The 21,560-nt window shown below is 44.7% G+C and overlaps 1 protein-coding gene across 5 annotated transcripts in view; it reads right to left on the bottom strand.

Annotated features, from left to right (window-relative positions):
- The window catches only part of WRN (Werner syndrome RecQ like helicase), a 162,362-nt gene that overhangs the window by 103,902 nt on the left and 36,900 nt on the right, over nucleotides 1-21,560 (bottom strand). For 4 of the 5 annotated variants that reach the window (XM_019556383.1, XM_019556386.1, XM_019556384.1 and 1 more), the window contains exons 5-7: nucleotides 20,155-20,303; nucleotides 16,327-16,476; nucleotides 3,204-3,276 (exon numbers count right to left, since the gene is read on the bottom strand). In XM_019556383.1, the coding sequence (XP_019411928.1) occupies nucleotides 3,204-3,276; nucleotides 16,327-16,476; nucleotides 20,155-20,303 (372 nt within the window). The remainder of the gene's footprint in view (nucleotides 1-3,203; nucleotides 3,277-16,326; nucleotides 16,477-20,154; nucleotides 20,304-21,560) is intronic. The other variant, XM_019556387.1, reaches the window with a different exon arrangement.

The following is a 21,560-nucleotide window of genomic DNA, read 5'->3' as shown; positions in this document are numbered from 1 at the left end:
GCTCCAAACCCGTCTTTTAGATTTCATAGATTTTTAGGGTCAGAAGAGACCTCAGTAGATCATCAAGTCCAACCCCCTGCGCTGGGCAGGAAAGAGTACTGGGGTCAGATGACCCCAGTCAGGTGCTTGTCCAGTCTCCTCTTAAAGACCTCTAGAGTAGGAGAAAGCACCACCTCCCTCGGAAGCCCATTCCAGATTCTGGCAACCCTTATTGTGAAGATCTTCTCACTGTCCAATCTATATCTGCTCTCTGAGTGTGTGGCCATTGTTTCTAGTAACCCCTAGGTGCACCCTGCTAAACAGAGCATCTCCTATTGCTTGCTGTACCCCCTCCACCCCCCGATGAATTTGTAGATGTCCACAAGATCGCTTCTCAGCCTTCTCTTGAGGAAGCTGAACAGATCTAGGTCCCTCAATCTCTCCTCATAGGGACTTACTTGCAGGCCCCTAACCATATAAATAGCCCTCCTCTGGACCCTCTCAAAGTTATCTACATCCTTCTTGAAGTGTGGTGCCCAAAACTGGATGCAGTACTCCAGCTGCAGCCTTACCAATGCAGCAGAGAGGGGAAGTATCACCTCCTTAGACCTGTTTGCGATGCACCTGCTAATGCACGATAGAGTGCCGTTAGCTTTACTTATCATTTTGTCACACTGGCGACTCATGTTCATCTTGGAGTCTACTATGACTCTGAGATCCCTTTCTGCCGCTGTGCTATTTAGAAGGTTATCTCCCAATCTGTAAGTGTGTTGGTGATTCTTTCTCCCTAGGTGCAGCACTTTGCTAAACTTTGTTAAATTGCATCTTGTTCTGTTCTGCCCACTTTTTCAACCTGTCCAAATCCCCCTGAATCCGTTCCTTGCTCACCTGTGTGTTACTTTGCCCCATAATTTAGTGTCATCTGCAGATTTGGACAGAGTGCTCTCCACGCCCTCATCCAAGTCACTGATGAAGATACTGAACAGCATTGGTCCAAGGACCGAACCTTGGGGGGCCCCCACTGCCCACAGCTTTCCAAGTCGATACCGACCCATCCACCACCACTCTCTGGGTGTGTCCCATAAGCAAATTCACCACCCACCCAACTGTGTAATCACAATTCTTGCTCCTGTCCAGTTTCTTCATTTCAAACTAAAGGAAGCTGTTGAGGGACAGCACCTTTGAAAAGTTGGGCTACCTACTTAGATACTATTTTTAAGATTTTTTCCTTTTTCCAATTTTGACATAGTGTTTGGGACAAATACCTTGATGTTCTTTATTTAAACCAGCCCTAGCATGTTTGGGTTCTATTGTAATAGTAAATTCACAAATTTAGATAGTAAACATTCTTAGATCAAATCCTAAAAACAATTATGCATCTAACTTTAAATATGCTGGTAGTTCCACTGATTTACATGCTGCTGCATCCTGAATAAGCTAAAAAAGGTTGAGATACCAGCTAAGGCAGTGTAGGCCACTTAGGAAGTTTCAGTGAACTGGTGCAGGCTGGGCAGGGAAGGGGGTGCCGATTCAGCCAGACACAGTTGGAGGTGGGGAGGGAAGCACAGTTGATCCCAGCAGGCAGGCAGGGTCTCCAATGAGACCAGCATGAGACCCCTACAGGAAAGGCACGCACAGCATTGTGGATAGGACAGGGCTGAGGGCAGGCGGGGAACAACATCCAAGAGCAGGACAGGCAGGCAGAGCTGAGACTGCAGGGTGACGACAGTGCAGGGCCAGACCAGGCCTGGGACGGAGTCACAATCAGCTCCCTGAACATTCTTGGGATGGGCATCAGTTCTGCAGGCAGGACATGTAGGAAGCAGATGGTGGCTCTGCCCCAGGCTTTGGCCCTGTCCTGTCTCTGCTCCACAATCCTGGCCTACTCCCAGATACCACTCACCACCCGTTTGTGGACCCATCCTATCTACCCAGCCAAGTGTGCCCTGCCCACAGGGGTTCCGGGCTGGTATTCATGGAGACCCCCCCCCCGCCTGCTCTGTCTGACACCCCTGACAGTGGGTGCAGCGTGGATGAGCTAGGGTGTCTAGGAAGAGGCAGTGGGCTTGGTCTGGCAGCAGCAGAGACACAAGCAGCAGAAACTGGGCAGAGTGAGCTGCCACCATGGGGGCTGCCAGGAAGCCAAGTCCGGCTGCCATGCTACCCTGGCCCCGTCACATGCCCAGGGGCAGCGGGACTGGCTGCATGCATCATAGCCTGGACTGCTCCCTGAGCCTGGGGGGCCAAGGGACCTGCCATGGGTCAGACAGAATCCCTTGGCAGGCCAAATCAGGCCCACATTTCGCCAACCCCTTTGCTAAGCAGAGATCACAACAATAAAGTTTCATGGTCAAAAAGAGTATTGTTACATGTTTTTGCAAGAGAAATAATGCTGCTGCCTACACAGAAATGGAATAAAATCTTTTTCTATATATGAATCAAGTTTTTCCTATGAAGGGCACATTCAAAGGGTGACATCAAGGTTTTTAGTTTGACTTAATATTTCAGAACAAATGAATAGAAAATAAGATCTTTTGAAGATCAGACCACATACAGACATATAAATATGGGAACCACTGGGTAATAAGCTCTTAAAAAAATCTAGAATGAGACCTCTTACTTAGTGGAACTGATGCTACCTCAGAGAAATCAGCTGTGAAATTCCTTCCTCAAAAGCAGTACACCACATACCAATAAAAACAAATGCTGTGTGCCATGGGGACAGAGCCAAAATTTCTTCTGCCATATGCCTTAGGATATATTAAACTCCTAAGAAAACAGTATAGCTGTGTCAGATATCCTATAGAGAAAGAAATTGTGGGAGAAGCTATGGCATGCCTTTCTTCATCTGGGTTCGTGAGGTGCTAATAAATATGCTGGAACTCACAAGGTGACAAACTGTTTATTCAAGCATCTGATGCCATAATGAACTGCCAGAACAAATAAAAAGGAGAATGAAAACTCAAGAGTACTTCCTCATACAACTCAAGCAAAAACAAATTCAGGAGGCTGCATTCTCACACCACTTTATATACTTCTGAAAAAACACTCAGACAATACAATACTGATAAAATGAGAACGTATATAAAATGCTCACATTACACACAGTTTAATTCTAAAAAAACACCTCTGGACTCACAAAGAGATGCTACTAAAAATCCTACCAAGTAATTTAATATTAAATTAAAGAAAGCACATTCCTTAAGCTTTTAATGTTAACTTACCACTGCTTATACCGAATAGCTTCTGATCACCATTATTTATATATTCCAGTTTTTGAAAAATGATGAAGCCAGCCTGCAAAGAAAAGCAAAATACATTCAATACTTTCTACTCCAAAGAGATCACATTTCAAGTTTTTTCCTCCTTCATTCAAAAAACCTAAAACAAACTAAAAAGGCCAAAAATTGCTTCTGCAATCCAAGGTACGAATTCTAATTCACACTATAAATAAAGGGTCCTTGTTCACCGCAAAACTATGAATAATGCAATATTAAGTGGTGAACAATCAATAAAAACCTGGGTTTATACCTTTTTGTGGGTTTTTTCTACAGGAAAAAAAGTTTAGAAATACAGATACTGCAAAGTTGAGCACCTGTCTGGCAAGTCACCTAAACTGCCTTCACTCTGCTGCCTTAGAAATACCAGTCTTTCATCCAAATCACTTCTTTCCATATATAGCATTAAGATGTTGCATAATTTTTTCATGCATACACATCTCCAACAGAAAGTAGGAGCAGAAGAAAGAAAACGTGTTTATACAGTACTTAAAAAGGGAAATAGGAAGATATGCATAACTATAAGCCTGGCACAGATTCCAGATGAAAGAACAACATGTTGATAATATAGAAAATATAGTTAATGTCAATTAGCATGGTCACATAGAAGACAGTATCAAGCTTGCTTGACAACACCTAAAACAAAAAACCCTTAAATGTAGTGGGACTAACATGTTATAATTCATGTTATTATAACATGATATAATTCAGCCTGTTTTTGTGTTCTATTCCTTCTTTGCCTTGTCTATTTGGATTGTAATATCTCTTGGGGCTTTGGCTTGACAGGGAACAGTGTTCAGGAGTGGAACATGCATGATCCGCTCACTACTTGCCCTGCCCTTTGAGTGGGGCTGTATGGGGGTGTGTGATGGGGGCTTGTGTGCGTGTGGAGGGGAGGGTGCCTGAGAGCCAGCTGGGGATGAGGGGAAGGAAGGAGAAGCAGGATGTGTGTGCAGCAGAGCTTTCCTAGTCTGCAGCTGCCCCCGCAGTGCTCTAATTAAGGCCAAGCCCCACTAGGTCAGCCCATGCTGGGCTCCCACCCACACCCACCAGCCCCGACCCTGGTGAGCACACAACTTCCGGCAGAGCTGTTCCCAGTGAGGCTGCAGCCAGCCAGGTGCTGCTCTGCTCCTCTTGCCTTCAGCGGGAGCCACCAAGCTGAATCTCCCCTGCCCCCACTCACCTGGAGCCGTGCAGCAGGGGCAAAAGCAGGAGGAGGAGCCCCCACTGGAGGCAAGGGGAGCAGAGTTGCACCCAGCCAGCTGCAGCTGCACTGGGAAAAGCCCCACTGGAAGCTGTGTGCGCTGACCAGGTCCCAGGCTGGCACAGCTGTTCTTGTTCCCCGAGCCTCCAGCTGCAGCTGCTGCCGCTCCTCCTGTTCCTGCCTCTGCTGTGCTGTTCTGGGCGGGTGATGCGGGAGAAAATTTCAGCTGGGCAGCTCCTGCCCCAGCGCTTGGGACTCTGGCACCAGCTTCTAGCTTCTGGGACCCACCAGAAAGTGAACATCCAAACCGCAGGAAGACCAGATATGCCCCTTGAAAAGGCATGGTGGCATGGTGAACTCAGTGGTGGGGTTCCTGGGTGGTAGGATTATGGTTATCCATGAATTAATAACAATGCACCTCCAATCCAGGAAGGTATCCCCCCTAATGAGGCAGAAAAGGACAGTACTCCCAGCAGATGGCCCAAGAAACTGGTTGAGGAGAGAATACCCTAAAAAAGAGGAAGAGGGGAGCAGACCCTGGTGGGCATGCGTGGGAGTGGGAAGACTTCAGGATACAGAAGAGGTCTGGGGGCTCACTGAAGGAGACAGGTAAACCCAAGCAGGAACCACTGATTGAGACAGCACGCAGTGTACCCACCAAGCTCAACAGTGGCTATGAGCTAGAGGTGAGGCCTCAGGAGTCCCCAGGAATGGGGAGTGGAAAACAGATGCCAGGAATGACCTGCCCCAGGCTCTACCAAGATAAAAGCTGAGGCCAAACGAGATGATGGTGCCAGCATCAGCAACAGCAGTCCAGAAAAGTAATACCAACACCAGAGTGGGTAAAAGGGACATGAGGGCTGACAGCCTCAGGTTCACCGTGTTTGTAAACAATTTAAGCTTCAAAGGTGACTGGAGAGATCTGAAGCAAGTGTTCCAAATGGCAGGAATCACAAGGTATGCCAACTTGTGGAGAAACAAGAAAGGAAAGACCCACAGCATGGGAACAGTCAGCGTTGACCACCTTGGGGAAGCCACTCAAGTAATAGCCCTTTTTGATGAATAGTTATGCAGCAAACCCACATGGGTCAAGATGGACAAAGAGAGAACACCTTATGGAGACAGCCAAACAGAAACTGGTGTGGGGCTACAATCACTCTGGGACATAAAGAACACTGTGAGAAGATATGGACCCAGGGGGAAACCCACTATAAACCTTAGAGAAAAGAAAGACTCAAGACAGGGGGGCTGGATTATTGGGGAGAGATGAGGGACTGCACTTACTGTAAAGGGAAAGGCTGGCCCTGAGCTAGATGAGAGGAGCTCATGGGAACCAGAAACCATGAGGTCATGGGAACTAAAGGCTGGTAAGCTAAGTCAGCGGTGTTGGTGAGAAAAAAAAAGGGCTATGAATTACTAACTCTCCCCAACCATAAGTGTAAGAAGGGGGTGGCAGAGGAAGGGAAATAAAAAAAATGGAAGCGTATCCTGCTCCTTGGGGGTGGGAGGGATGTGTAGCAGGCTGCAAGTCTCAGGGGCTGCAGCCCAGCTGCAGGCAGTAAGAAAGTGATTACAAGCCTGCCTAGGACTGGGCCAGATAAGAAGGATAATTGGCTGTCTCAAAGGAAGTTGAAAGCTCCCAGATTTCTTCCTTGGGAGACGGAGAGAAGGAGGACTGTGAAGCTAGAGGCTGCAGCACTGAGCCAGAGCACTGTCCCAGTTTGGGAAAAGACCACAAGATTTGGGATAACTGTTTATGCATGTGTTTGGTTTATGGGTTATGCTGTGCCCTTTGGGCCAAGTTTGCTCAGGGAAATAAAAGACAGTATTGTCCAAAGTGACAACCCGCTACACCTTCCCACTGTGTTAGCTGTTTTGCACACTTGCTAAACACCAAATATATTCAAGTCACACTGTCCCTAACCACACCATTCTTCTAAAAAATTTACACTGAATATGCATTACTGGTTCTCTCTTCCTGAATTTGGCCCAATTATCTACGCAAATGCCATCTACTTAAACAAGATCTGAATGTGATCCAATATTGCTTTAAAAGAAAAAAAAGTTGACAAATCTACTTTTGATTGCAACAACAAAAATGGAACTCATGTTCCAACATTTCTAAACCCTTCAAATTCTAATATTATAAAATCTGTCCGTCTGTCTGTCCGTAACACTTTATTTGCACTCTGACTGGCTGATGGAAACAGCCAATCCGAATGCTCCAAGCATGGGGGAGCACCACCATGATTCCAAAGCGGTGCTGAGGACTGGACAGGTGATAGGTGAGCTGAGGCCAGCAGCACTGGCCTTGGCTCCCCGACTCCAGTCCCTACAAGAGGCAAAACAGCGGCAGCATAGGGGGTTAGGTGGCAGCACTCCATCCCAGCCCCTTCCCCCCATCATTCTTGATGGGCAACTGGCTAGTTTAATATATTACCCTAAGCACAATTTTTATGCTTACAGAACAATTACAGTTTAATGAATACATTGCAATCAGTTGATTCAAATCTTATGTAAGCACAGCCGATATCAAATTAGCCCATACATTCACTCTAAGCTACATTTAAATGTTTTATACATTTTAATAGGCAAATCTGGACTGTAGGAGTCTACAGGTTTTCAGAGAAGACATGGAAGATGTTTCACCTGCTTGACCTCATTTTGCTAAAAGATATTTGAGCACGACAATTGAATTAGTATTGGTTCCTCTCACATTCCATCATCAAATTTCCCCTTGCAGCTTCAATAAAAGCCTGAGAGTGGTATTTCAAGTAAACTGACTAACACTGGCACAAACAAAATGAGAATTAGACTTGGTATTCAATTTAATGAAGAATACATCATTAAAGAAGGGTTTTTTTGTTTGTCTGATGGTTGTCAATGCTAATTTCCATATAAATAATTAAAATGACATATAACTTGCTTGTAAATACATTCATTTCCTTCACCATATTAAACAGTAACCTTATGTTGAAGATGTAAAATGCACATGATAGGAATTCAAAACTGACTTTGTCCCCTTCTGCTTACATATATTGCTACTCACGCCACTAAATATGCATTTGGATGGCGGTGATAATCCACACTCATATGATCCACCCACAATTTAACTTGGAGATCTAGGTGACTGAGGAGAGAGAAGCTGGTGTTGAAATGTGGTTTTTAATTATAAACAAATATAATTAACTATGCACAGGAGAGGCTAGTGACATCTACAGAGGGCAGTTCACAAGCCCAATGGCAAGCAGATACTAAACCATAGAGTCCTTTAGAAAAAGGAATAGGTTCCATCTGTCTCATGCAAAGGTGTTCCCTAGCAATGACTTTTGGGAGTCCAACTCCCTGCTTCCCCCAAACAGCTGGCATTTCAGATTGTTTAAGGGGTTTGGACACAAACAGCCAAAACCAACAGTAAGGATTTTTCTCTTCAAACCAATTAAACTGAGAAATACCTGGCACGGACAACAATGTTGCTGCTGTTTTTTTTAACTTTAATTAGTCACCTAATTTTGGCATGTACTATAATTGCCTAACATGATGCACAAATTCAATTTTATTAAAATAAAGATTGTTCAGATACATCAAGTTTTTTATCTGATCCCAATGGTCTGTTATTAATTGCCCCCAATACAGCCGAATACCATCTTATTTTTTAAAGCATAAAATGATCTGCTAATCCTTTTACACAACTTGATTAGTGAGCAACAGCCTTCTCACATTTCACACCAAAAGTGTAGAACGGCTTTTCTCTCTCCCAGGGATGGGCAAAATACAGCCTACGGGCCGGATTCGGCCCGCCAATTGATTCTATTCAGCCCATAGCTGCCCATGCGGGGCTCCACATGGGGCTGAGCCCTGCCCGCTTCCACCCAGGACAGCCCTCCCACAGCCCCGAACCTGGCGCACAGCTTCTAGGAAGGGCTGCCTTCCTGTCACTCTGCCACCTTCAGGTGGCTACTCATCATGCTGGGGAGCCAAGTGGGTAGAAGGCAACTGGTAGCTGGAGCCAGAGCCCTGCATGCTAGGGCAGGAGCAGCCCAGCTGCAGCTTCCCCCACTTCTTGGTTGGGCATGTGGTATCTGGCATGCACTCTCATGGCTGCTGCCATTTCCCTACACAGGGACAAGGGCAGGAGCAGGAAGAGGAGGAGCTACTGGAGGTGGCAGGAACCAAGCAGTACTTGGGTGGCTGCAGCAGCAGCAGGAGCAGCCCCACTGGGAAGTAGTGAAGGTTGGCCAGGGACAGGGTGCTGCCATTGGTGGGCATAGGGTGGGTGCAGGCAGGAATGCAGTCCAGACTGCCTCACACAGAAGCAGGAGGGGCTCTGCCCCATGTGGAATGCTGCAGGTCAGGTAGGGGAGGGCAGACCTGCACTGCACCTGTGCCACATTATCCAGGCAAGCCCTGCTGCATATGCCCCCTGCTCTGACCTCTCCCCTTCTCTCCCATTACCCCTGGCTGACTCCCAGGACCTAGCACACAGGCAGCCACCCCCACCCCTCCCACACACACACTTCCCCACCCTCACACACCCCATAAACTCTTACTCTTGTATATTGTGTATTTCAAGCTACTACGCAATCACCTCAATATACACTACACAAAAAAACCGTAAGTCAGGTCAAAACCTATTATTTTTTAAATAAAATTAAAATATTACAGTAGATGTTTGGTTTTTAGTATACGATTTGTTTTTTTATCTTTGTTAAAATGATATCTTCTGAAACTGTGCGCGCAGCCTTCAGCAGCTCACCAAAACTCATTAAGTGGCCCACCAACCAAAATAGCTTCCTATCCCTGATGCAGACTGATCTGATCAGACTGGATATGCCAGCTGATAAGAAAAATCAGGATCTATTTGTAAATTAAAGAATATCCTGGGTATTCTACTTACCTACCTGTAAGTTTCCCAGAATAAGGATGTTTGTAAAGAGCCAAATACAGTCCTTTTACAATGATAAAGGATGGAGATATGGTAAGCTCCCCCGAGAGATGGTTAACTATGGTGTTAAACATACCTGACTACATTTAACACATGACTTGAAAATAAATAAGAGTTTTTCCCTGACCTGCAAAACATAATATTGCATGAAAGGTGCTCCTTTGCTTTTCTTAACCCTCCTGATTTGACAACAGATAAAACAAAAAATACAATTATCCGTCAGTAAACATACCTTGGCATACATAAAACATTATAATTATCTTCCTTAGAGTCTTGTAGGACACAAAATTTTGAGTGATCTTCTTCTTTATTTAGTTAGTATAGACACCCTGAACATAAGCCTAACTATAACAATTACTTCTCTTCCTGGTAAACTATGTTTTTCACTTAATAGGCTTTCTATCTCAGAAGAAAATGTTTCTCCAAAGCTTTGGTTTCTTGCTCAGCTGCAGGGATAATACATTTACTGGGAATGGAGAAAACTGCGTTTTGAAAAGTAATTTGAAATGCAAAATGAAAAGGAAAATAACACTGAAACTCTAAGAAAAGAAAACAGAAGCTGTAGTGGTACATGGGAAAGAAAAAGGTGGCAGGGAGAGAGGGAGAATTTACCTTAGGATTTTGGAGGACCTGGCCAAACATTATCAACATGTGTATGACAGGGCACATATTCAAATTAAAGTCTGACAGAAACCAGCTTAAAAATGTTCTACAGTTTTCAAGCAACAACTTAGCAGCTTGCAGGCCATTATTATAACCCAGCCATTTTTACTGTGCAATAGTTACTTTGCATATGTAGCATGTCTACATTTTTTGTGCACTTAACCACTTAATTGCACAATAGGTATAATGTGCGTCAGGGCTATAGTGAAGATCATCAAAAGATCATCTAGCCCAACCCTCTGCTCAAAGCAGGACCATCTCCAAATAGATCATCCCAGCCAGGGCTTTGTCAAGCTGGGCCTTAAAAACCTCCAAGGATGGAGTTTCCACCACCTCCCTAGGTAACTTGTTTTAGTGCTTCGCCATCCTCCTAGCGAGACAGTTTTTCCTAATATCCAACCTAAACCTCCCTTGCTGCAACTTGAGACCATCGCTTCTTGTTCTCTCATCTCTTACCACTGAGAACAATCTAGTTCCATCCTCTTTCAAACCAATCTTCAGGTACTTAAAGGCTACTATCAAATCCCCTCTCAGCCTTCTCTTCTCCAAATTAAATAAACCCCATTCCCTCAGCCTCTCCTCAGAAGTCCTGTGCCCAAGCCCCCAAACCATTTTTGCTGCTCTCTGCTGGATTCTCTCCAAGTTGTCCACATTCTTTCTGCAGAAGAGGGTGCAAAACCGGACACAGTACTCCAAATGTGGTCTCAGTGCAAAATAGAACAGAATAATTACTTTCCTCGATCTGCAATGCTCCTACGGTAGCAGCCCAGGATGATGTTAGCCTCCTCGGCAACAAGGGCACATTGCTGGCTCATCCATTTTATTGTCCACCGTTACCCCCAGGTCCTTTTCTGCAGAACTGCTCCCTAGCCAGTCAGTCCTCAAGCTGTAGTGGTGAATGGGATTCTTCTGTCTTAAGTGCAGGACACTGCATCTGTCCTTGTTAAACCTAATGAAATTTTTGGCCCCATCCTCCAATTTGTCCAGGTCACTCTGAATCCTAACCCTACCCTCCACTGTATCTACTATATCCCCATCTCCCCCCCAGCTTGGTGTCATTTGCAAACTTGCTGAGGGTGCACTCTATGCCATCTTCCAGGTCACTGTTGAAGATATTGAACAAAACCAACCCAGAACTGACCTTTGGGGCACTCCACTTGATATCAGCTGCCAGACAGACATTGAGCCATTGATTACTACCCACTTAGCCTGACAATCCACTCAGCTTTCTACCCACATTCAAGTCCATTCATCCAACCCATACTTTCTTGCTCGCAAGAATGTTGCGAGAGACAGTATCAAAAGCCTTGCTAAAGTCAAGGTATACTATGTCGGCTGTTTTCCCCACATCCAGAGCCAGTCATCTCATCATAGAAAGCAATCAGGTTGGTCAGGCAAGACTTGCCCTCGGTGAACTCATGCTGACTGCTCATAATCACCTTCTTCTCCAAATGCTTAGAAAATGATTCTTTGAGGACCTACTTCATGATTGCTCTGTGGACTGAGATGAGGCTGACTGGTCTGTAGGTCCCTGAATCCTCCTTCTTCCCTTTCTTAAAGACTGGCACTATATTTGCCCCTTTTCCAATTGTCTAGGACCTCCCCCAATCGCCACACGTTTTCAAAGACAATGGCCAGTGGCTCGACAATCACATCAGCCAACTCGCTCAGCATCCTTGGGTGCATCCCATCCGGTCTCATGGACTTGCACATATCCAGCTTTTCTAAATAGTCCCTAACCTGTTCTTTCAACACTAAGGGGCTACTCATCTCCTCCCCAAACTGTGCTGCTGGTGCAGTAGTCTGGAAGCTGACCTTGTCTGTGAAGACTGAGGTAAAAAAGGTATTGAGCACTTCAGCCTTTTTTCCTCATCATCTGTCACTACGTTGCCTCCCCCATTCAGTAAGGGACCCATACCACTTTCCCTCACCTTCCTCTTGTTGCTGACATACTTGTAGAAACCTTTCTTGTTATGCTTCACGTCCCTTGCTGGTTGCAACTCCCAACTCCAATTGCACTTTGGCCTTCCTGACTTCATCCCAGTACGCACAAAGAATATTCTTATACTCCCCTCCCAAGTTGTTGGTTCAAGCTACCACTTCTTGTAGGCTTCCTTTTTGTGTTTAAGCTCACAAAGAGTTCTCTGCTAAGCCAGGTTGGTCTCTTGCCACATTTGCTATTCTTCCTGCACATTGAAATGATTTGTTCATGCACCCTCAGAACTAAAGATTCCATGGCGATCCTTATTTTACCGTTTGGCATTGACATATGTATCCTAAAACTTATATCTGTGTTCGTTAGTCACTGTACATGAATTTAGAGCTTGTTTACACTAGACAAGTAATTCCTATTATGGAATAACAACTGACTTGCTCTGTAGACACACATTTGAAAATAAGAGCATACACATAAGGAATCAATTGGGTACAGCTATTATACTTCATATTCAAACCACATTAAATCAGAATTAACTTCAAACAAACCCTGAGAAAACATTAAGACACAGAACTGACCACTTAGGCTTGTGCCTTGGATGGTAGTGGTGCACAGTAGAGAAATCATTCTACTCTGCCTCCCCGCGCAATCCCCCTGCTTAGGAGTGCTGGAGGGAGCCGGTTGCTCCTGCTCTAGTCCCACACACATTGTTACACTGTTGCATTGGAGAACTATCTAGAAGAGACAGACATTTCTCTATCCTATTCTTTCAATTAACTTCTAATAATCAATTTACTTTATATAACTGAATTAACTTCTAGTTTATTAATTCAGAATATACACTCAAGTTTTCAGAAGATCTGGTTCTTGCCCATTGGCAAGGGAACTCTAAATATGATATGAAGAAATAGGTGAGTTTCAGATTTAGTGTCTTGGAACTGCAACTAAAAAGGCTTTTCTTCATCTTCAGATCTACACTTATAGTGTCTGATATTAAATATACTCTCCAGACACTCCACTAAGGAACCTGTACCTCTAGGTTCTTCCTCAAGCAGTTTGTCTAAAACCAGGCAGAAAAAAAATTAAAGCACCCTAAGCGTTTTAAATCGAGTCTCCTGTTTATTATTAATGTACATGATTATAAAAGTATGATGAGGCTTTTAATTTGATACTATTGAGAACAACTAGTCCAAATGGGCAGTATCAGCTCAGCGAAGGGCTATCATTTGATCTACCCCAGCCTGATGGGGTAGCAGATCTAGAGGAAAAGAAGGACCGATTCCATTCCAAATGGAAGGAAGCTTCTGAACAGCAGAGCCAAGGCTGAGAGAAGCCTCGACCATCCATAGAAGACAAAGGCAACGGCAGGGCTGTGGCTTTGGGAGAAAAAAGCTACTAGGGATGAAAGCAGTGTCCTTGAATACAGCGCAGAGGGAATGGGACTTCAGTACAGGGAGAGTCAAGTAGGGGAAAACAGGAAAAGGGCTTGGAAGACATGGAAAGGTCAAGGGGGGAAAGGGGAGGTGCTATATTCATAGAAGGAAAGAAAGAGTGCAAGGCTGGCCCTGAGAAGAACTGAATGCATGGAAGCATTTAGATAAGTGACCAGTGTGAATGATATTCCAGGTGTAGTTAGCATAAGCTGTAGAGAAAGTTTGAAAAAGGACATTTACTGACCTCCTTTGTAAGACACTGAGACCAACTGATAAAACAGATTTAATCAGAGCCAGGAATTTTTATTACTCCTACTTCAACCCTATGTGGAATTGCTCAGTGAAGGAAGAGCTTTCCACTTTCCTTTTGGTTTCTCATATCTTCTGATGGCTAGTTCAGCTTTGGTAATTCACGGATCCTGGCTTTGTCAAAAAAAAACCAAAATTCTGTGATTAAAAACTCCCAAATCCACATTTTTCCATGATTAAAATGAAACACTAGATATGTATCAAGGTCACAGTCTAATATAGGGACAGGCAATTATTTTGGGCAGAGGGCCACTTGTTGAGTTTTGGTGAGCTGTCAAGGGCCGCATGGGTAGCCCCATCACTTCAGTTGCCCCACCCCCTGGTCCCATCTTGGGACTGGAAGTCCTGCCCCCTGCCTCCTGACTTTTGCCAGCAGACGCCCCACCCCTTGACCCTTGACCTTTGCCACTGGAAGTTCCTCCCCTTGCACAACTTACCAGGTTGCAAGGGGTTGTGACCCCTCTAACATCGTGCCCCAGCAGTGCGATTTCAGGGGCATCAGACCTCCCCCAGAACTTTCCCCCCACCTGTGCCAGCTGGTCCCAAAAGGAGCCAGCTCCACCGCCACTTCTGGTGGCCACTGCCAAGCCAGCCGGGCTCGCCCCATTGCCAGCAGCACCTGGGAAGCTGGCTTCAGCCACATACTGCTCGGAATGGGATGGACCCGGCTGGTCTGCATTGGCTAGGAAAGGCGGCATGCAGCTAAAGTCGGCTCCTCATGTGCTGCTGGGGATGGGAGGAGCCTGGCTGGGTTTGCACCAGCCAGCAGAAGCGGTGGCAGAGCCGCTGCTCGGGATGGGATGAGCCAGGCTGGAGCAGCAGGGGCTCAGCTGCACTTTCCCCCTACCTGCGCTGGTCAGTCCTGAGCAGCACACAGCTCCGCCGCTGCTTCTGCTGGCCAGTGCAGAACTGGCCAGGCTCCTCTAATCCCCAGCAGCACGTAAGGAGCTGATTTCAGCTGCATGCCACCCTTCCTGGGCAGACCCAGCGGGGCTCCTCCTGTTCATAGCAGCACGTGGGAAGCCGGCTTCAGGTGCACGCTGCTCCAGATGGGACAGGCCTGGCCGGGTCTACACCAGCCAGCAGAAGCGGCGGCAGAGCTATGTGCCGCTCGGGACCGACTGGTGCAGGCAGGGGGAAAATGCAGCTGAGCCCCTGCCACTCCAGCTGGGCTCATCCTGTCCTGAAGAGCACACGACTCCGCCACCACCTCTCCTCCCTGGTGCTGACTGGGCCGGAGCTGCAGCCCAGCTGCTGCTTCCCCTCCCCAGTGCCAGCCCATCCCCTCCTTTCCCCTCTGCACGGCCTGAGTGATATGGCACAGGGAAAGCCTGCCTAGCAGCCACTTTCCTGGGCTTACCTGCAGGGCAGGGCCCTTTCCAGTCCTGCGCTGCAAAGCAGAACCCAGCCCAGACACTCCCCCTCACTGGCACCGCGGGTTCTGGCCCAGCCCCCCTGCCCCTCGCAAGCTGCAAACGCGGGGCAAGGCCAGCTGGGGCAGGCTGAGGTCAGGGTTGGTTGCCTTGCAACCCGAACCCAAAGAAACAGCCTGAGGTGCTGCAGCCAGTGGCTCGTGCCACCACAGGCTTTTAGAGAGGCAGCCGCCATTACATGGGTTTTGAAGGGGCTCCACGGGCCAGAGGGAAGCGCTTGGCAGGCTGAATTTTGCCTACCCCTGGTCTAATAGCAGGTCCGGTCCCTCAGGAACTCAAAATACATTCAGTCGAGTATAATATTCACTAGCTTTAGTGTCCTCTAAGCATTATTACCAGAGATCCGGGTTTTCCATTCCCTGCAGGCAAATGTGGAAGAACACGGACTTTCTCCTTTTCTCCTGTTTTCTTCCACATTTGCCTGCAGGGAATGGAAAACCCAGATCTCTGGTAATAATGCTTAGAAGACACTAAAGCTAGTGAATATTATACTCGACTGAATGTATTTTGAGTCCCTGAGGGAAACACGTACCCACTATTAGACTGTAACCTTGATTTGCCAAATGTTACAGATTTATTTCAGCATATTATTCCGGTATTTTATATTGCTTTTCTTCTATTCTTTAATTATTGATAAATAAAAATTTCACTCCTATCTAAAATAAAAGTTTTAAGGTATCTGTGTTGGACTTATTGTAGCTGCGACAGTCCTTGAAATGTGTGGTTGGTCCAACAGAAGATATCACTCACAAATATCCTTGCCTTAAGATATCACTGTTCCTCATATTATATTAATTATACCTTTTTCTATTGCTCTTACTTACTACAGGTTTATACTCCTAATCTAAGAAAATATATATATTTACAAATCAGGTTCATCTGCAAGGAAAACAGTATCTTGAAATGACCTTCAAATGACTCATGGATTAAAATAAAATTAGAAACAAATCAAAATTTGTGCAGCAGACTAAATAATATCTTGTAGAGAGCTTACCATGCTAAAGATGCAGTACTTACAATTTTGTTGCAAAAAAATTTCAGCGTGCTTTTTGGTAAGAACCACAGCAACAGAACACTTAAAAGGTTCACAAATAACATATTAAAAGGAGTAAGTTATACATGGAATAGACTTCTCTTTGTACGTACATAGGCGTCAGTGGCTGCATACAATTTCTGGTCATCGCTTAGTGGAAAGTCTTCCCAGTTACCACAACGAATAGACTTGTCCTTCAGAAGCTGCTTACTGAATAAGTGTTTTACCAGACCATTTAGACTCCATATCTCTTTACACTTAAGCTAAAAATAAGAAATATTTATTAAGTACAAATAAATTTTATGCAGTAGTAGTAGTAATAATTTCTTAAGATAACAAAACCAACTCAACATTGTACTTAAAGTGGAAGTTCCTGGATCACCACACCGAACTAAATCCTCAACATAAGGATTACTCTACATGCTGTAGAGTTAGGAGAGTTGACTACAAAAAGACCAGCAAAGACTCCCTATGCCTGATGAAGGGTGACTGAGCCTGAAAGCTTGCTAAGAACTTTCTTCCAACTACTCCATCAGTCTAATAAAAGATAACACATCTCCCCAAAGAACCTTGCCTGCCTATGTCCTTAGACCAACACAGCTACAACCAAAAACCCAGTGACTGCAATTTTGTAACTGAAGAACTCAGAATTCCTGCCTCTGTCATATTATTCCTGTATGATTTTCCAGAGGCCTAACTGGTACAATTTGAGCCGTGGGCAGCTGATGCAGAAGGAGGCATTGGCACAAGCAGAAGGTTAATGCAGCAGCCACTGGGTACGTAGACCCTCTTGCAGCCCTCCAGCTGCTGCTGGGGACCACCATCTTTATAATGTTTACCAAGGCACCAGCTGTGGCAGAAGGGGGCCGGGTGGGGGGAGCTTAGCACTACACAAAACAACATCCATAAGGGGCCCTACTCTAAACTCTTGCTCAAATCAGGATTGTCCCCAACTAAACCATCCCTTTCAAGTGTGTCTAACCTGGTCTTAATCTTCCAAGGAGGGAGATTTCACAACCTCACTAGGTAACCTGTGCTTAGTTACTTTCATTAAGAAAATGTTTTTCCCAATCTCCAAATACTGTTCCTAGTCTTGACCCCTGAGGTACAGAAAACAATCTATATATCCATCTACCATACAACCACACTTCATTTATCTGTTATTATGTGCCCACCCCTTCACTCATCTCTTCTCCAGGCTTAGTTCTTTCAGCCTTTCTTTGTATGTCATGTTTCCGAGTCCTCTAATTATTTTCAATGCTCTGTGCTGGACTCTATTTTTCTCAAATCTTTCTTGAAGTGTGGGAGACAAAGTTAGACAGAGCACTCCAGGTGAGGCCTCATGAGTCCAAACAGAGGAAAAGTATGACTTCCCTTGGTTTGCTAGTGATACTGCTGTTAATACATCCCAGAATGCTACTATTGCAAAACCACCAAGAGTATACTGTTAGCATTTATTCAACCCATCATCCACTGTAATCACCAGGAATTTTTTTCTGCAGTACAAGAGCCTAGCCTGTCATTCCCCAGTCTGAATGTATACGTCATTGTTCTGCTACATGTTCACTCAATCCCACCTTCCAAATGCTAACCAACTTCCTTAGGTGCTTGAGAGCCCTAAACACCAAGGTTTTCACCAAAAAATCCACTTAGCTGCCTAAAGTTCAGATATCATGATGCACACCCAGAGGCACTGCAATCTTTGCTCATCCTAAATACTTGGCTTTAAACCCTTTTCTCATGCCTAACTCCATGTAGTCTTCCCAAAAAACCCCATGCCTAAGTCCCCTGAAGGGTCTGATTTTGAAAGGAGTAGTCAGAACACAGGAGTAGTCAGGCAAAGAGCCTTATTAAATCTGCAAAGAATGTAATACTTGGTCACCCTCATTCAAGAACATAGGCAAAGCTACCTTTTATATAGTTACCTAGTGTTTAAAGGCCTCATGCAGAAACAGGGAGCTCTGGTTCAAAACCATATTTCCAACTTATTCCATTAGCCTAGCAACTGAGCTGGGCTTTAGGCACTCTCCTCTGCACAACTGAAGCTGGGTCACTGAGTAAAAAGGATTCCAAGACTCCAAGAGGCAGGTAGCACAGTACTGAGGGCACTGGCCCGGGAGGGGTGGAAGTACTGGGTTCTAAAAACCCTTTAAGCATTTTGCATTAGAGAATCAGGATAAAAGGCATAAACAAAATTGGAAGCAGGGAACAGAACCACACCCTCCCAAGTCAGGTACCCTTTTCCCTGGCTTTAAAGACTCTTTGTGAATTTACTCTCCAATTTATTTTAGAGAGTTCTGTAGTAGACTTAACAATAAAGGTTGCCCTGCTGGTAATGAACTGTATACACACATTTCACCAGCTAGTCATAAGGAGAATCTTGCAACCTGTTGTATGCAATTATTTGGGACTTTAAAATATTTGGCAATCATCTAGAATTGAAACACTTTGGTCGAGAATTCTTACAGCCACAGAAACACAGCTTAATATTGTACTCTGTCAAAACAATATCAATGAAACTTCTAATAATATGTTTCCCCATGTATTATCCTATTCTTTATCTTCCTATGGTTGGCTTTCAACTGTATCATTGTTTTCTTTAATGGTATAATACAATACAGGGGAGAAAGCATTTAATGAAAATAAGCACAGTGGGTTTTTTATTTTTAAATAAAGATTTCGCTGCTCCTGATATCTGAGGGCACACAAATGGTTACTGCGGTCTTGGTCAGTCCCTGCTCCTCGTCAATTAAGGGCACAGGAAAGTAACACAGAATAGGAACATAATGTCCTTCATCTTCTCCAGTGTATCTGTCCCTGTGTCCTAAATTAACCCGCAGCAAGAATTAAATTAGGGGCACGGACAAATGTACACTCGGAGCAACTTCAAAAGGGGATGGGAAACTGCTGCTCAGAAGCATGCAGCAACTGTTACGTTGTAATTGTTCTGTGTACACAAGTCTAACCATACATACCTGACCCATCTTTAATCTTGGACTAAACAGGTTAAAACTGGAATAGTTTTGCTACATTTGTATTGCTACAGGCTCCTGTAGGCATTCTGCTACAATGTACACTGAAGTAGTTTGTCCATGCCCTGGGACAGCTTACTCTTGAATGAAAAACACCCTGCCTCCGTTCAGCTTTCATTTAATGTGGGGTAATTGCAGACACAGGGACAATCACCACAGAGAAAGTAAGGCATTAGTAAGTCCTGCCCCCTGTAACTTGCAGGCACACAAACAGTTATTGTGTGTATGAAATCAAAGAAACTTATTGCTACTTAGAAAGGAGGGGGAGGAGATTTGGTAACTACTAGTTTACAGGCAGGTTGTACACATCGAGAATAAAATTCAGGAACCCCAGATTTAAAATCATAACATTCTAATAGCCAAGCTACAACTCCTAGATCTGTTAACTAATTATCATTATTTGATTTATATCCTGCCTTTCCCAAAAGAGGCTCAAGTCTGTATAGAAGTAGCATCCAGATCTCCTTATTGCTTTCAGACTGCTCATTAAAGTATTTTTCACACACCTTAAGAACTTTAAAAGGCACTTGGTTCCAACTCTAACAGCAATTCTTTTGTATCCACAGTTCAACACATGTGATTGTCATAGTCAATTTATTTGGGGTATTATTCTGTCTCAGTTTTGCTGAGGTCATTGTTAAGTTTTCAAAAATGGTGGAAAAAGACGTGTGACATGAGTTTGCAATAACTGGCAGAGGAGAAGCAATGAAAGTAAGGGTATTTAATACTGTAGGCTCTTACTGAAGTGATCATTCAACATGCTTTAAAAGAAATATAACTGGTACTATTATTCTCAGTTAAATCAACAGATTCTGACATCAGAATTGATAGTCAATAAAAATAAAGGCCTCCCCTTCTGATAAACTAATGATGAAACCCCACCCAGACCAAAAAACTGATTGTTTTTACTTTTTCATTGGCAACATCAGCCAGCTCTACAAAGCTCTTCAGTTTGATTTCAAAATCACTCATCAGCTTCCACTGGTCTCCTTCAATTCCTACGCCAACTTTTTTAATTGTTTCATCTTCCAGTAATCTTTTGAGTCCTGTTGGAAAACCTAAAACAGATCAAAGGACAAAAGACACCAGGATTTATGTTCATATGAGAATAGGTAGATTCAAATCAAAACGATCAATTAGTGTAATCCTCATTTTTTTAAGTAATAGCCAAATAAATGGTCACCATGCCCAAATCTATAAACATACTAACAAAGAAAAAGTAATGCCCAAAGTGACTACAGGAAGCCATTATAATGCCAAAGTACAACAATCCTTTTTTTTTGGCTAATTGGAAAACTGACTGATTTTTAATATTTTCTGTATAGGCAAAACACTGATTTTATGCAAAATTATTTTCCACATACAAAAACCATTTTTTTGTAGGACAGGGCTGTCTAATGTGCCAGGGGCCAGGGGCCATAGGCCCCCATCACACTGTGCTTCATGCATCTCCCCCACCGTATTGCATGCCCCTTCCCCTCTATGTCACTGCGTCAGCACTTCTTTACTATCTGAGGTCCCCCTGCGAACGTCTTAGCCACAGGCTGCCTCAGCCCTGCAAACCACCTCACCCCACCCCCAGGGTTAAAAGAGGAAGGGGGAAAGAGACTCCAGCTGTGACCACAGCAGCTGAAGTGGTGAGAAGAGCAATGCCCAGATCAGAAGCCCAAGGGCTGCAGGTTAACCCCCTTGGGGACTTCATGCAGCCCATGGGCCACCAATTGATCAACCCTACTAAAAGAAAATCAGGAAGGAAAAAAAAAGGCAATTTCTTTTGATAAATGATTTCTAATCCATACTGCTGAAAAAGAAAATTCAGTAAAACACAATTGTATTTTTACATAATTATCCTCAGTACTGAAATCCTAAGCAGTTTAATACTAATTTAAAACAGATTCAACTGCAAATGCAGGGGAATATGCAAATAACAGATCCCACAAATCCATATCAAGTTCTAATAGGGTTACCATACATCCAGGTTTTCCCAGACATGTCCTCTTTGTGGGTCCTCCCATTTCCAACTCAGCATTTTTTAAAAATCTAAACAAATGCCCGAGATTTTGCTTTGCGCCACTGGTGGGAGCAGGGGGAGGGCAATTAGAGGCAGAGGCACAAACGTGACCAGCATCCACCCCCGCAGGGTGGCGGGAGCAGCCTCAGCAGCTGGATGCAGGTAAGTCTATGGGGGGCGGGGGTTGGAGGGCCAGGGCTTGGGAGTGGGGGGAGTGGAGGGTGTGTACTCACTTGCTGGCGCTGGCAGAAGCTGTCAGGGCTGCAGCTGGGCATGGGAGAGGCACCCGCCCCTCCGGCAGGGG

This window comes from Crocodylus porosus, unplaced genomic scaffold (assembly GCF_001723895.1).
Source record: "Crocodylus porosus isolate Cpor-Errol unplaced genomic scaffold, CroPor_comp1, whole genome shotgun sequence".
In the NCBI taxonomy this organism is placed as follows: Eukaryota; Metazoa; Chordata; order Crocodylia; family Crocodylidae; genus Crocodylus; species Crocodylus porosus.
This window is presented reverse-complemented; position numbering and strand designations above follow the sequence as displayed.